This window comes from Oratosquilla oratoria, chromosome 27 (assembly GCF_046742065.1).
Source record: "Oratosquilla oratoria isolate Oo_2021 chromosome 27, ASM4674206v1, whole genome shotgun sequence".
Taxonomy (NCBI): domain Eukaryota; kingdom Metazoa; phylum Arthropoda; class Malacostraca; order Stomatopoda; family Squillidae; genus Oratosquilla; species Oratosquilla oratoria.
This window is the reverse complement of record NC_134803.1, coordinates 54,373,417-54,389,841: the sequence shown is the minus strand read 5'-3', so window position 1 is coordinate 54,389,841 and position 16,425 is coordinate 54,373,417. Positions and strand designations below refer to the sequence as shown.

Below are 16,425 nucleotides of genomic sequence, written 5' to 3'. Positions count from 1 at the left end.
CGGTTTGAAATGTTTGTTTACATAAGGTTGACGGGTCGGTAATGAAGGGGTTAATGAACCATGCCCTTACTTCATGAAACCAAAATTAAAGAATTATGACACTGGAAGAGTGAAAACTAATCACAGCAATGGAAAAAATTGAAGGGGGTGTCATGACAAAACCACTATAGTTTGACTATTCTATGGCATCTTCTTCTGTACTGTTATCCTCAGTCGCAGAGTCTTCACTCTCTGAGTTTGACCGTATTTCTTCGTCCTCAAATCCTTTCCCAGAAGCAGCTGAAAAAAAGTACAAATTCTTCAACCACTAGTTACAATAAGTGTCCCGGTCATTAATTATATGTCAATTTATTATTATGTACTATTTACCTGTTTGTTTATAATGCATTTATGTATTTTATTTATTATTTACATTATTATAGTTTTTATTTATTCATTTATCTATTTATCATTATTATGATTTTTTTTTGCATCCAACCTAGATATGGACCAAAAGATCTCCTGTCAGCATGCTCTGCCTTTGCAATCCTTTGTAAACTGACAGAAGATTTCATGGCCTGGGATATGATTTACAAGGTCAAGAGAACAAATATGATAACAAAACATTGGGAGAGCAGAAATGATCACATAATATTGAAGGACAAAAATATATGAAAAAAAAAAAGTGTTGAAAAATTTATGACTTACTTCTCTCAGCAATGGCTGTCCTAATAAGCCCAAATATATGAGGGAGAAAAAGAGAAAGAAAGAAAGAAAAAAAAAAAAAAAAAAAAAAAAAAAAAAAAAAAAAAATGTTGAAAAACTTATGACTCACTTCTTTCGGCAATGGCAGTCCTAATAAGTCGTGTCATAATGTCTCGGCATTTAGTTTCGACACCCGGAGGCAGGAACCCGTTTTTCTCTGAGCAAACTCCTGGGGCATCACTAAGAATAGTCTCCTCCAATAAGACCTGGATTTCAGGTACATGCAAATCACAGTACTGGAAGACAAAAATATATATGTATATATATGAGAATAGATCACAAAAACACAATTCACAAAATGTGTAATAACACCACTTGGAAAATAAAATGAAAGGTGACCGAATGTTTTCATCTATTTAAGACATTTTCACCTTTGAAAATGTCTTAAATAGACATATACCAAGGCTTTTTCCCCCTTACAAGGGAGGTAGCCAAAAAGGAAAAGGCATAAAACCATTCCCACCCATTCCATTCCTGAATAATAAATCAATCAATATGCTTCAGTTCTTTTCCCTTATAAGAGAAGTGGCTGGGTCACAGCATGGGCCCATTACACATACATTAAAATATGTCTGAATTGATGGTACAATGACAAAGTACTGGTGTTCAATAGTCATCCCTTAAAATGCTGTAATGAAATTAAGAAACAAGATAACATACCACTTAAAAATGTGAATGTGAAGTACTGCATGTACTATAACACTATATCAGAGACAGATGACATGAAAGTACCAATTTTGTGATTTTTTTCCCCTGCTGCTGCAGTAACACATATTGGCAGTTTATACGTACAGTTTTATTACACATAATAGACAACATTATCACAATGCAGTAGACATTAGCTTGTGGTTGGGAAGGTGAAAAAACATGAAAATGTTGCCAAAGTTCTAAAATCATTGGCTGTCCTGTGAAATTCCATGTCATCTTCAAACCTACACCATTGTAAAACTGAAGGTATGTGCTATCTATTCAAGATTTGTTTTTTATTTTAGGTCAAACAGTATAATTAGTCAAGACTTCTCTCATCTGTTTACATTTTGTTGAAAACCCCCGCAGAGAACACATGACAAAACAGCTGCTTTCATCTCAGCACCTCATGGATAACTAAAGTAGTTATGAATGATTTTCTATATTACTATCAGCAACAGATGGCAAAAGCCTGGGCTAAATACATATACCAAAGGCTTTTTTCCCCCTTATAAGGGAGATAGCCAAAAAACAAAGGCATAAAAACCATTCCCACCCATTCCATCCCTATCACACTCCACTCCCGTCCACCCTCTTCCCTCCCTCTTATCTTGGCACCTCCTCATCCTCCATCCCCCACCCATTCCACCTCATGCATCACAACATCATCCATATACATCCATTCTCCATTCACCCCTGTCTTCTGTCCTCTCCCATTATTCCTCAACAGACACTCCCCTCTTTCTCTTTTATGGCAAATACCTGGTAGAACATCTGTCGGTATGGAGGAATCGTGCCTGGCCGGAATATATACAGTTCTTCATGAAGACCCTCTTGGTCTTCACCTTCTGCAGCTTCCTCCAAGCCCTCACTCAGATGAAGTGACTGAATTACTGATATCTGAAAAAATCAAGTTAGTATGAGTGAAATGATTAAATAATTAGGATGGATAGAGTACAAAATGAGGAGGTGAGGAGGAGAGTGGGAGTGGAAAGGGAGCTGGTGGAAAGGGCAGACGAAAGGATACTTACATATACCAAAGGCTTTTTTTCCCCTTTACAAAGGAGGTAGCCAAAAAAACAAAGGCATTAAAACCACTCCCACCCAATCCATCCCTATCACACTCCACTCCCCTCAACTCTCTTCCCTCCTTCTTATCTTAGCACCTCCTAGGATGGTTTATTGTTTTTGTCCATGTAAGGCATGTGTAAGATGCCTGGCTTAGTTCCTATGTTTCTGTCTATTAGGGGGAGGTGTGGGAGGGCAGGCATAGGAGAATTGACATCCTTATAAGATAAAACTTGAATAACACAGGGGGAGATATTCTGAGAAATGGTACAGTGATCAGAATGATTTTCTGGGCCCAATCTGGAGACCAGGTACTGGCCCCTCCCTGTGAGGTGGAGGAAGGGTGTCCATTTGAGGATGATGAATGGTAACAGTGTCCATTCATGCTCTTTAACATTTCTGCAGCAGTTCCTCAGTAGAGAGGCCATGGGCAGCCTGGACATAGCATCACATAGTGAGTTTACAATATTAGAAACACCTCACCATTCAGCTCCCCCCCTCCACACACACACACACACATGCACATCCCAGGTAACTTACTTTTCTCTTTGAAGCATTGGAGCTCTTATATGGGAGGATGTAGTTAGAATAGCTCCTTTTAGCCTCTACTTTGGTTTTGGCTCCTCCTGTGGATTAAATATATTAATAGCATTTGCTCATAATCTTGTCATGCAATGGGAGAAAAAAAATGTCCATGCGAATCAAAAATAAGAATAAATATATGAGAGGTTTCAATCCTTTGCTCCAGGTCTTCCCACAGGTTTTGTTGTTGTTGTTGTTGTTCCCTAGACTGGTTGAGCAGTCCTATCTCCCTGAGGAATGCCACAGCTGGAACAAGGTTTCCCTACAAATCCTTTATAGAATGTACACTGTGATGTTGGTGTGCATGATTGTGTACAATGCAGTCTTCCATAATGTGTTGTATAGTATGGGGTGAAGTGTTGCATCCTGGGCAGTTGTCTGCAATGCTGTCATCCAGCCTCTTCTGGTAGCTTAGAAGGGCTGGATGATGGGCACATCACAGTCTGGCCAGATGGACTCTGTCCTTTCATGGGAGAGAGGATTCAGAGGGATGGATATCAGGGGGTCTGGCATGCAGCAATATATTGTCTTCCAGTCTGTTGATGGAGCAATGAGTATGATTATGGATATGCTTCTGGAGGCTGGTGTCAGGTGGCTGTGGAGGAAGATAAGAGAGTATCTGTGTGTGATATATGTAATTGGGTATTGTTTTCATGTTTCTTGGCGTGTGTGGGTGTTTTGCTATGTAGTGTGCTGAGTGTGCTGTGTTTGTGGAGGCTGCAGCAAGTGTTTGTGTGCCTTTCATGTCAAGGTGATTCTGGACTTTGAGGACTTTCATTTCATGATGTCAATGATCAGTAGGTGTTGTATTTGTGCAGCCTGTAATTGTCTCTAGGGCTTTGTTTTGTATGATCTAAAGGGTGTTGTGGTATAACTTAGTGAGATTAGGGGTAGTATGAGTTTCTTCGTTTGGTCAGAATATTCTTCCTGCAACTGATTTAACTGCATTAAGTCTAGGTGTGCATTTAGTGTTTATGTTTGTGATGTGTTGTTTGAATGACATGGATGTATTGTATGTTATGCCAAGAATCTTGGGTGTATGTGTGTGTGGTAAATAAGTGTTGTTGATATAGAGGCATGGTATGTATTTGTGTTCCACTGTCCAATTGGTGAGAAGTGTGGTTGTAAATTTGGTTGGGGCTATTTTGAGTCTATTTGTAGCATCCATACATACCAAAGGCTTTTTACCCCTTACATGGGGGGGTAGCCAAAAAAGAAAAAGGCATAGAAACCACTTTCACCCATTCCATCCCCTACATATTCCACTCCCCTCCACCCTCCCTCTCATCTTGGCACCTCCTGGATGACAGGTCATCCCTGCATCTTGTCCACTGCCCTGAGTATTAAGTGCATTGAGGTATGGCTGTAGTATTTCTCCAGCTTTCTCTGCTTTATGGTGTGTGCATGTAATGTTATTTCATCTGCATAAGAAGAGATTTGTATTTCTGAGGTGTCAGGTGTGGGTATATTGTGCATGTATAGATTAAAGTGTGTGGGATAGAACTGAGCCCTGTGGTACTCCATTCTTAAAGTTTCTGGTGTGCAATGATTGGCCATTATATGACACATAGGCATTTCTACCTGCCAGATAATTGGCCAGCCATTTTTTGGTACCATTATGCATGTCTGTATAATATAATTTTTTGGGAGATTGTGACGGGGATGGCATTGAAAGCTTTACTGGTGTCTAGTATTATGAGAAGTGTTCCATGTGGGGGGCTTATCTGAATTGATGCTATCAAGAACTTTTTGTATGGAGTTTATCACAAGAGTGTTTGTGGAGTGTAGTGGTCTAAAACTGTGTTGTGATTCAGTAAGGGGTATGCGGTGTGACAAGTTGTAGTATGAGGTGTTCTATGATTTTGATGGAGGGGATGCAAAGAAGTGTGATTTAGCAGTGTGATGCTGGATCTGTTGAGTCTTTGTTGGGTTTGAGGATGACTTTGATATTCCCATGCTTCCAGATGGTGTTGTTGTTGTCGTTCCCTAGACTGTCTATCCGAGCAGTCCCGTCTCCCCAAGGAATGCCATAGCCAAAACTGGGTTTTCCCACAAATCCTTTATAGAGCGTATGTTGTGTTGTTTGCGTGCATGATCGTGTATAATGCAGTCTTCCATTATGTGTTGTATGGTATGGGGTGAAGTGTTACATCCTGGGCAGCTGTTCACAATTCGGTCATCCAGCCTCTCCACCCAGCACTTCTAAGCTTCCCAATGTTGGGTATAGTGATGTGTGAATAGCTGCTGCTTGCAATGTTGGTGAGTGCAAGTATGCCATGTGGTCCAACGTTTTTTAGGTGGATGTTACTTGTGATGTAGTTTGTGATATGGTTTAACATTGCAAACTCCTCCTTATCGGAGGGCTAGGACGGTGCCCCTCAAAGAGGACGCTGTAGTGTGGAATTTAATGAACCATGCCCTTGGTTCAACTTCACCGGTGGCAGGATTCGAACCACCATCCCCTTGACCTTCACCACAAGTAACAATGCCCTAACCCTGCACCTTTCAAGAAAACTAATTACAATGATAAAATATACAAACAGAAGACTTTTAGGTCCATAATGAGAAAAATTAGTTGATAAATCATTCATCTATCATCAGTGCTAGGGAGTTTTACCAAATATTAATGACCTTACCTGCTTGTCGAATACGGTAGTCAAAAGTTTGGTAGATCCAAGCTTTGGGGTCTTTCCGAGGGTCATACCCAAAGCGAACCCAAAGATTTCTCCATGGACCAGTGTGGAAGTAATATGAAACTGTAGGAAGCAGGTACTGCAAGAAAAGATACATATATACACACATATACCAAGTTTTTCCCCCTTACAAGGGAGGTAGCCAAAGTCAAAGGCATAAATCCACTCCCACCCATTTCATCCCCACTTACTCCACTCCCATTCACCATCCCTCCCTCCCTCTTTTCTTGGCTCCTCCAGGTTGATGGATCATCTTTACATCTTGCCCACTGCCCTGGGTCAGAAGTAATGCAACAAGACACAGCACATCCATGGCAAGGCCACTTCATTTAATCAGCAAATCCCCCTTCAATCCCCTCATGCAGAAAAAGAGAAGACAGGGAGAAATCCCTTCAAGCCGCATCAAAATATCACTCACCCACCCCCTTCCATACATCACATTATCATCCATACACAACCATTCTCCACTCACCCCTATCTTCTGTCTTCTCCTTTCCTTTCATCTTATCTTTTGTCACATTCACTCCCTCCACCTCTGCCTTCCCTAGTATATAGACAGAATATTATTTCCTTGGTTAAAAGTAATTTCAAACCAGTCTCAAGTCTCTTCCATAACAAAAATCACACTTGCCTTGGGCAGCATTGTAGTAATATTATATGATGTAATCTCACATAATCTATACTTTTTCAGTAATCATAACCTACCTTTAACTTGTCTTTGTTGTAGGAGAGACGGACCCGTAGTGCATTCTTTGACCATATTGGTCGCTTTTCAAATTCCTCTTTCAATCTTTTATGGAAGGCATTGTCCATGAACTTGAAGTGGATCTGTGAGATGGCACCAGGTTGAGGTCCTTTAGGAACACCTTCATCCTGATAGAGTAAACTATGTTAATGAGAGACTGAGAGAAAGAGAGCATGGACATCACATGGAAGCAATCAACCTAAGAATCAAAACCAGACAGATACTTCATGGTACCATACATCCCTGTTAGGACAAGACCCTGGTCTGAAACTTAATATCAAGATGCTGTCAAGCATGTCCTTTCTCTTAAGGAAAATGAATAAACAAATTGACAATATACTCCTGATTAGAGACTTTAACTGTAAGCAGATGAATTGTGAGTGGGGAACATGTGGTTGCAAAAATTACCAGGGTAATTCACTGTCAAAATCTTCAATATATCTCAGTGACCCATTCTTCTCTTCTATTACCTTATAAATCTCTTTGGATTGATGATCATGTTGCATTAGTTTGAACCTCTTTCTATACTAACAGCAGCAGCAGTAGTCAATGAGTTTTCAAGATAAGCACGGAGATTTCTTTTTGACATACCTCACCTCCAGATAGCCAACATTCCCCTCACCCCCCTAACAACCAGCTCTATCCTTGTGGACAATAATACACTGAAGAAGTTGAGTCACAGGGCGGTAAAGGGGAGATATAAGAAGGGAAGTAGAACAGGAATAGAAGTTAAAAAGTGATAAGCATTCATTTCTTTGTATGGAGATCAATCTCTAATCATGAAAGAATGCTGCAACTCTGATCTATAAGGATGTCATTAACCACTTCAGTATGACTCAAATTCTCGTCCACAGCATCGGCTGCCAAACGTACGATTCATCACACTATTAGCATTATAAAATATAAAGTCACTGATGTATTACTTGTTCTCTTTTACTCTGAGTAATAATAAACACAGAAAATATGATTAAACCAGTTCACAGAATCCAGGGGTAACTCATGTACGAGTACAACTGTGTCAAAATATATATAATCAAGATGTTGCCAGAATCCTCGGGTACCTACTCTCACCTCATGACATCGACATGAGCGTCATAGTACAGAAGTAGTTAAGTACCTAAACTAGTCAATAGAGGGACATTCATCATGAGTGTCATACCCAAGTACAGAGACAAATGCAATAAATTCTGTAAATATTAGATACAATTTTTTGGTACAGATTTAACAATTTTCAAAACCATAATTTATTTTGGTATCTGATAACAAGAACTTACTCTATATGAGAGAAAAATTGCAAAATGAGTCCTCCTCTGACGTGTCCGACAAATAATGTTCTCAGGAATGCGAGTCTTATTGTCACTATTGGGCTCTCGACGATATCTGTAATCCTGTAATGGAAAAGTAATGCTTCTTAGATCATGTAAAAGAGAAACATTTACTTTCTATAAGTAACCCTTCATTCTCTAGGGTTGACCTTCAAATGAATCAAACTGTTTGATATTATCCAGAAGAGATCAGGGATGACCCATCATCCAGGAGGTGCCAAGATAAGAGGGAGGGAAGAGGGTAGAGGGGAGTGGAGTATGTAGGGGATGGAATGGGTGGGAGTGGTTTCTATGCTTTTTTTTTTTTGCTTTTTTTTTGCTACCTCCCTTGCAAGGGGGAAAAAGCCTTTGGTATATGTATGTATGATGCAAATAAGTGGAAGCAGAAGAGAATGTAGTGAATGGTGAAGAATGAGTGCATACAAGAATAAAAAGAGGTGTGTACATAAAAAATGGTTACAAAGAAGATATGAGGACACATGTATATCAATCCACTATCTCTAGTATCTTTTGCAAAAGATCCACCTGGTCAAAATCTTTGTTTATATCTATGGCTCATATAACTACTTTTTTTTTAACCCTTCCAGTACTTGCTGTGTAATGTTTGTGATCAGTGTGCTAGTAAAGTGACCATTCTTAAATTTACTCCATCAAACTTACCTGTGGAGTGTCCATACGAGAGAAGGCTGCCGGTGGCAGGAAGAGGGGTGCCGGAAGATTAAGCCAAGCACTGCTAACTATGCCATGAGGAACAAGACTATCATAGAAACACTCGGCTCTATCCTCAGTGACAGAGACAGGAACATACTGGAAATCACACATGTCTGCAACAGCAAGCCAATCAATCAGTAGAGGTAAATGATACAACACATGTCAGCATCTATCCTTTTCCAATAGTTTTAGGGGGAGGAGAACATCTGTACATACCTATTCTATCAATATACCAAGGGATTTTTTTTCCCCTTTACAAGAAAGGGGGCAAAATCAAGTAGGTAGGTAGGTAGAAACAACTTTGCCAACCGTGTAATTAATGAACGGAATAAACTTCCTGCACAGGTAGTGCAATGTAGTTCAGTTCGAAGCTTTAAGAATCATTTAGATAAATACTTAAGTAAGATGCTGTAATGATTATAATTTATCTTATATTATTTGTTTTGTTATCATTTGTCTGTCTGATTTTCATTTATTATTAGTTATATGTTAATTTATTATTTACTATTTACCTGTTTGTTTATTATTTTAACTATACATATGCATTTATGTATTTTATTTGTTATTTACATTATTATAGTTTTTATTTATTATTTTATTATTAATATGATTTTTTTTTGTGTGTGCATCCGACCTAGATATAGATCAAAAGGTCTCCTGTCGGCATGCTCCGCCTTTGTAATCCTTTGTAATTTCCATCCTCCATCCTTTTTTCCATCTGACCTTAACTCCTCAAGAATGAAAGGTCATCCATGTCTCCTGCCCACTGCTTGGGTCAGAAGCAATGCAGCAAGACATAGTACATCCACAGCATGGCCATTTCACTTAACTGGTGACCCCCCTCTCTTCATCCCTTCATAAGAACATAAGAATGAAGGGAACTAAAAGAGACCATAAGGCCTACACTAGGCAGCTCCCATATCCATCACCACCTGTCATCCCCATCCATAAAATTGTCTAACTATTTCTTAAAATAACTGATAGTTTCAGCACTCACTACATGGTTACTAAGTCTATTCCATTTGTTGACCACCCTATTAGTAAACCAATTCTTGCCTATTTCATTCTTAAATCTAAATTTGTCCAGTTTATAACCATTACTGCGAGTCCTGCCCTGTTGTTTTAATATGATGACCTTGTTTGCATCACCCTTGTTAAAGCCTTTGATCCACTTGAACACCTCTATTAGATCACCCAGACAATAGATCATGCAGAAAGTAGAAAAGTCAAAGAAATCTCTTTGGGCTGCATCAAAGTATCATCCATACACAGCCACTCTCCACTCACCCTTATCCCCTTTCTTCTCCCTTCCTTGCTCAACAGTCATTCCCCTCTTGCTCAAAGCCCCTTTCACCCCATCCATCCATCTCATCCTCAGTTGTCCTCATGTTCATTCTATCCACCTCTGACTTCTACACCTCTTTTGCTAATCTTTATTCACTCATTCTTTTCATATGTCCAAACCATCACAATACTTTCATCAGCCCTATCTGCCATCTCCTTTTCCACCCCCACTCTCTTCCTCACCATCTCATTTCTCACTCTATCCAACCTTGTAACATACCTAATACATCTTAATATCTCTACAACATCAAAAAGGATGTGTGATTGAGGAAAAAGAAAGGAAAAATTAAAACAAAAAGACGAGATAAGTGCAATGAAGAAACACGTGAACAGTTAGCTACTGTCACTGGCTGTGCTATTTCTTTGTTCCCACCAACCAAACAATAGCTTTCACTCGAGTTAATCTTTGTCGTTCACAACATACACTCGTGTATATCTTTCAATGTATAATTCTTGCCTTTACTCATCATCATAGCTCCAAATCATACAACTGCAACAAGATCAAGTCATACTAAGCCAACTATGAGGGGAACATAAAGTGCTTATGTCAGAGGTGAAGAATAAATTATTAACAAAAAAATAGAAATAGAATGAGCTATGCAGCAATTGCATGTGCTTATGGCATGAATGAAGCATGTATTTTTGGTACAAAACAATGGGAAAAAGACATTGAAGCTTCTCTGGCTTTGTGCACATAAGGATAGGCAAAAATGATGATGCATGTCAGAGATGTGGCCCAATGTTTATATTGTACTCCATACTGATACACAATGATTATCATTTATGCTTAGGGCATATTACCCACATGTTCCTCTAAAATAGTTTGTTATAGGAATCCAACAGTATGTGTCCCAACAACAGTAACCTGATATCACCATTATTCAAGCATTAGATTCCAAAATGATTACCACACAGGTATCCACTGCTTGCTTAAGCAAAATTAATAGGTGCCAAAACTCTCACTGCTGAAGAGGTGGCAAATGCCAAAACACTTATCAGTTGCAAGGCTGCAACCAAATTCTATGCACTACCCACTGCATAACAGAATATAAAGTCTTGGCAACAGTGATATGGAAAAAAAAAGTTAAATATATATCAAAAGACCTTTGCCTTTCACAAGGGGGGTAGCCAAGTCAAATCACACATACACCTACTCTACATCTATCCCACATTTATCCAATACCCATTCATTGCCCCTCCCGTGTCTCAATCTGGGAAAGAGTGAATATACGTACTGTTGAATCGATAGGTGGTGTGCACGACACCCATTAACGTTGTGTGCAACGATTCCTCTGGTTTTGGCTCCTCCTCTTCAGCTTCTACAGAGAAAAAAAACAAAAAACTTTTTTTAATACAACAGATAAGTGTGGTTTACAAAAAAGATAACTCAAATGCAATTCAAAGATCATTTACAAAAATTATAATGATAATAATAATAGTTGTTGCCTTAAGATTCTTTGACTGGCTGTCACCCAGTATTGAAATGGTACCAGGACAGAGTAGGTATAGCAATAGACTCATTCTGTGAGATGTCATCACCACACAGAAGACAAAGAACACCTCATCAGGCTAGGGTGGAAGGTGATATAGACATGTGTAATTAATGAGTCACCATACACATATTTTCAGTTATAAATGTTAATAGTGGTTTTGTTTGCCATGCATAATTAACAATTTCTTTTAATGGTCCATTATTTGCATGAATTTTTATGTAATCACAAGACACTATTAAAGATATTTCACAATTATATCACTAATGGGTATGAATACCCATATGCCATGAGGGAGCATCAATCCTCTTTATCTTATTATTGGGGAAAGATGTCTGGAATGTACCCCACTGCTACATATAGTTTATGTTGCTGTAAACATATCTATGATGATATATTCAGCACTGTTTATTGAGTCCCTGGAAGCACAGCAAAACTGATCAAATAACTTATTATTATCATAATTTTTTTTTGCATCCAACCTAGATATGGACCAAAAAGTCTCCTGTCGGCATGCTCCGCCTTTGTAATCCTTTGTAATTATTATAATATAGCTAGGGGAAAGTTCTGCCAGTGACTAAGTAAAGTCTCCATCATTCACTACCTCACACTTAGCATCTTCTTTGGTGAAAGTCAATCATAAGAGTGCACAAAGAAGAGATAGTGACGTAGTAATTACCTCCCAGTCAGTGAAACTTATAGCAACAATCATTATTATTGTCTAATTATAGAGCGCATGGCCCACTTATACTTAACAAAATGAAAGATTATGAAATGATCAATAGAGAAAGCCTATTTTTTTCTTCTTTGAAATATCCAAAAAGCCTTACAAAATATATCACTTCAGAGAGAACAATGGAAAATATAATCACTTGGGTTCGGTGATGTCAGTTTCTTCTTTTTCCGTCGCCGAACAACCTTAATAAGAAGAGCTGTGGAATTGTGTCGTTCCCCACATGTAGGTTTACAGTAAACATCATTAGGGCGGAAACGCAGCTCCATACGGCGGTTATCCTCACAGTATATCTTTGGAAATAGATAAAATTAAGTGTAAAATTATTTCATATATCTACTATGACAATAAACTAATTCCAATTGGGTGGCAACATGAAACAAGTCTGCTTTCTTGTGTATGGAAGAATAACAACTGTTGCCACAAATTTCATTGGCAAGAAAATTCTAACTCCAAAGTGGATGGGAACAGTCCTTGGCCCTCCAACAGCATCTATTTTTTATTTAAATACCATGGGCTTCCTCCTTATAAGGGAGGTTGCCTTTTAAATTACAAAATAATAAAGAAGCTACTACAACAAGCCTTTTCAATTACAAATTACAAAGACAAAAATGTAACTGGAAACCTTGCATTCTAACCTTTGATATCTTCTGAATACCTCCTAATGTTTCAATCATGTTGTCCACACTGTTGACCATACCCGGGTATTCAATGCAGACATATTGACGTAGTCGACCACTCACTGTTGTCATTCTGGAGGTAGTCTAGAGATGACTATGGGAAGATAGAGAAAAAAACATATCATGAAAATCACTTGATAGGACACTTATCTTGAAATACATATTTAACATATGGAAGAATGAAAAAGAAAATCAAATAAGAATACAGTAATAAGCATATACATGTCCATATACTACAGACATAACTGTAGTTGCATTAGGAACTAACTACTCCTCTGATGATTTCTTCAAGATGTACTGTCCACCCAACCTCCAACATTTACAATTCCACATTTCCTTTTTTTTTTTTTTTTTTTTTGTAGGTGACCTTACTGTACTGTACAGCATTAATTCATCATCCTAACTGTCAATGTCAACCACTGCTATAATCATAAAGAAGTGTTGATACCTTTCTCTAGGCTTTATTTAACTAGCAAAAAATCAATACTGTACAATCTGAAAACAAAACGGAAACAATATAAATAAACATTCTAATCAGTCAACATGCACAATCAGTTATAAGTAGACAAGATAATGTAGTGTAACCCACCAGGCAATATCTGCTTTCAAACTTTCCAAAATTTAACTAGCTTTGCTAAAGGTTAGGTTAGGTTGACTAAGATAATTTACTTCTCACTCACGCATGTCAGAAATCAATATTCTATACTTTCATTTGTGTGATTCTGGTGTTATTTCCACCAAAATCCACTTATTTTCCCAGTCCCTCCAATTATTATTATTATTATTTTCTAATGTCATTGACGATAGAAATCAATACCAAATTTGCATAATTCATGCTATACAACATTATTTTCTGTCATCCTTGGTTGGGAGGATGAACTTCTGCATAAATTTTACCATGCTTTTGAGGCCAGAATTTATGAAAAAAAAAAGATAAGTTAAAACACTAATCGATAAACATTATCTGAGCCTCTGGGTGTTTTCCGATGACAGAAATGAATTAAATGTTCTTTTACTGAGATGGATTGACCAACATGGCTATGTTGAGATATATCTACAACTAAGGTTACTTGCTGCAGGAAAACAAGTGCTTGATGGTAAAATTCAATAATCTTGCAAGCATGGACATTCAACAAGAAATTTACATTAACCAATACCTCCTAACCTAACCTAAACATTCCATAGATAAAATAGACCTTTCAAATGCACAATTTAAAGAAGCAAAAAATGTGTTTATGTGGTACTGGAATAGAACCCTTTCCTGGTCAGAATGTGTGAATAAATAAAAACAATTTTTAATAATGACTGGGAAACGGCACTGGAGATTCAAGGTGGTTTCCAACTTTTCACAAGAGGACATTTTTGACTGTGGCCATTTCACAAGTTCTTTCTTCATTGAAAAAGTCACATGAACATTGCCATTGAATTTCTAATTCTATGTATTATTGCTAGTTAAGTATAAGACTACTGCGATATTGAATACTTGATTGGACTGTAAGGATGTTCTAATTCTACGATATGCAAGTTCTTTTGGTTCTATTGTCCAGTATCACACACATTTTTCACTTCTTTAATTTTTCCATTAGAAAGATCTGTCTTTTCCATAGAATAGTTATGTGAGGTTAGGTTATATCAGTTTAGGAACTATTGGACAATAAGTTTAATGTTAAATATCCGTGTTTGCAGGATTCTGGAATTTTACCACTGTTTCTTTGTAGAATTGAAAAGTCTTTGAGACATGAGTTCATAAACACTCTCATTCACTTAGTTATGTTCCTGATATGATATAAATTACATGAATAACTTGAAAACTAGCCTGAAATACAATTTAAGATCAAGATGCCCTGACCCAGGGACGTTTTGAAGTAGAGCGGGGAAAACAAGGAATTATAACTAAATTAAGCGATTCCAAACAATCCTATGATATTCTGACCAAAAAACCCATTTACTTAAGTTACTGATGAAAGAAATAAGGTTTGTTATGAAAAATTAAAATAAAAAATGCAAAATACACGTGATCCGAACTCACATGAGCATGATGAGGAACCTTAATTCGAGGATGGAGGTTATTTGTTTATGTCCAAAAATAATTTCGTCTAACCTCCCGACAAATAGAATAACTAACATTAGGCTTTTATAATTTCAACAAAAGTTAGTTAAGAAGAAAAACACATTAATTGTACGTCTTATACCTGTCGCTAATGTGGCGCCTTGCCGTAAGATTTTGCGTTAGATACCACAAATTTGTGTATAAAACGGCAATTACACCAAAAGAAAACCATATATATTTTGTTATTGAATGTTTACTTGTTTCAAAACAAATGCAGAGTGAAGACACAATGCAAACACATGACACAGTATGTACACCACATAAAGAAAACAATATTGTTTACAAAGTAACAAACGTACTTGTAAACAGTACCGTTTTTCATTATTATTTTTTAGAATTGCACACCTACGCGATATAACATTAGAAAATTAATCATTCAATTTGTAAGTTATAATACATCAACGTAATATACGTTTTTCTTTGCGGAAATAAATAAAAAAAGAAATGCTAAAAGCAAACATGTTTAAATTAATCAGGACCGTTTTGAAAATTCATCCACGTACTCATCTAGATTATACGCATTTTAAACTGTTAAATTGGTTACCTGTTGAGAAACGTGTTGCTCAGTTAAAGCTTAATCATGTTCACCAAATTGTGAACGACTCTTGTCCCAGTTATTTGTCAGATACGTTTACACTTGTCAGAAATGCTCGTTCCCTGAGAACTCGTTCTAGTAGGTCATCTGTCATTGTACCTAGGTTTAATAGTTCGTTAGGGAAAAGTACTTTCAAATACACTGGTGCTATTGCTTGGAACTCTTTACCGACCAACATTCAATCAATTGTATCTAAAAGTAGTTTTAAAAAATCAGTTAAATGTTATCTTTTAGACACTGTTCTCTCTGAAGAAAATAGTTTATATGTTTAATTTACACTTCTTATAATCCTAATTTACACTTCGTATAACCTAGCTTTTCTATGATAATCCTTTCCTAATTGTAATATGAGGACCACAGTGGAAATAAGTCTTTTGACTTTCTGTGCCATCCTCGGATGTACAATTATATATACTGTGTATAATATTGAGTCTTGTATGTATTGTACTTATTGTATGTATGATTGTATCCGAATAAAATTCAATTCAATTCAACCGAACGAAGCTGCGTGCATAGGATCGAAACGCTATGTTGTCGTCTGTCCACCAATCATTGTCAGTTAAACGATGGCTTTTACCTTGTGTACCGTGTGTTCTCCAACTCCAGGTGACGTTAATAAGCGCTGCTACAAGGGCTTCTTTGGACTCAATGAGAAAACACGGGGTTCTGCCGTCGTCTGTTAATTGCCCGAGGTACAATGAAAATATTCGTATAATCAGGCCGTCAGCATCCGTGAGGAAGACGACCCGGATGATCTTCAGAATTAAAGGTACCGAATTATTAAATGCAGGTTAAGTTAAGTAGGTTAGTTAGATTAGAATAGACGAATTTATCATCCTTTCTTTCCTTTGACCTCGGCATCTATCAAAACAAAAATGGCGTTTCTCCAAAAGCAACCTCAGAATCAACACAAAGGCT

At 37.5% G+C, this 16,425-nt stretch overlaps 1 protein-coding gene across 3 annotated transcripts; it reads right to left on the bottom strand.

Annotated features, from left to right (window-relative positions):
- Window positions 1-50: 50 nt before the first annotated feature.
- l(2)37Cd (general transcription factor IIIC subunit l(2)37Cd) lies at window positions 51-15,219 on the bottom strand. Of its 3 annotated transcripts, none has more exons than XM_076210751.1 (12): window positions 15,110-15,219; window positions 12,761-12,896; window positions 12,262-12,415; window positions 11,135-11,218; window positions 8,505-8,668; window positions 7,794-7,907; window positions 6,480-6,647; window positions 5,718-5,853; window positions 3,040-3,125; window positions 2,194-2,331; window positions 815-980; window positions 51-279 (listed from the first exon to the last, which is right to left on the bottom strand). In XM_076210751.1, exons 2-12 carry the CDS (start codon window positions 12,872-12,874, stop codon window positions 176-178), a joined length of 1,428 nt encoding a protein of 475 aa, XP_076066866.1. In that variant the 5' UTR covers window positions 12,875-12,896; window positions 15,110-15,219; the 3' UTR covers window positions 51-175. The 3 variants fall into 3 exon arrangements, with proteins under 3 accessions (XP_076066866.1, XP_076066865.1, XP_076066867.1); XM_076210750.1 differs by having other exon boundaries at window positions 14,995-15,214; XM_076210752.1 differs by lacking the exon at window positions 15,110-15,219 and adding an exon at window positions 14,832-14,942.
- Between the last annotated feature and the right edge of the window lie 1,206 nt (window positions 15,220-16,425).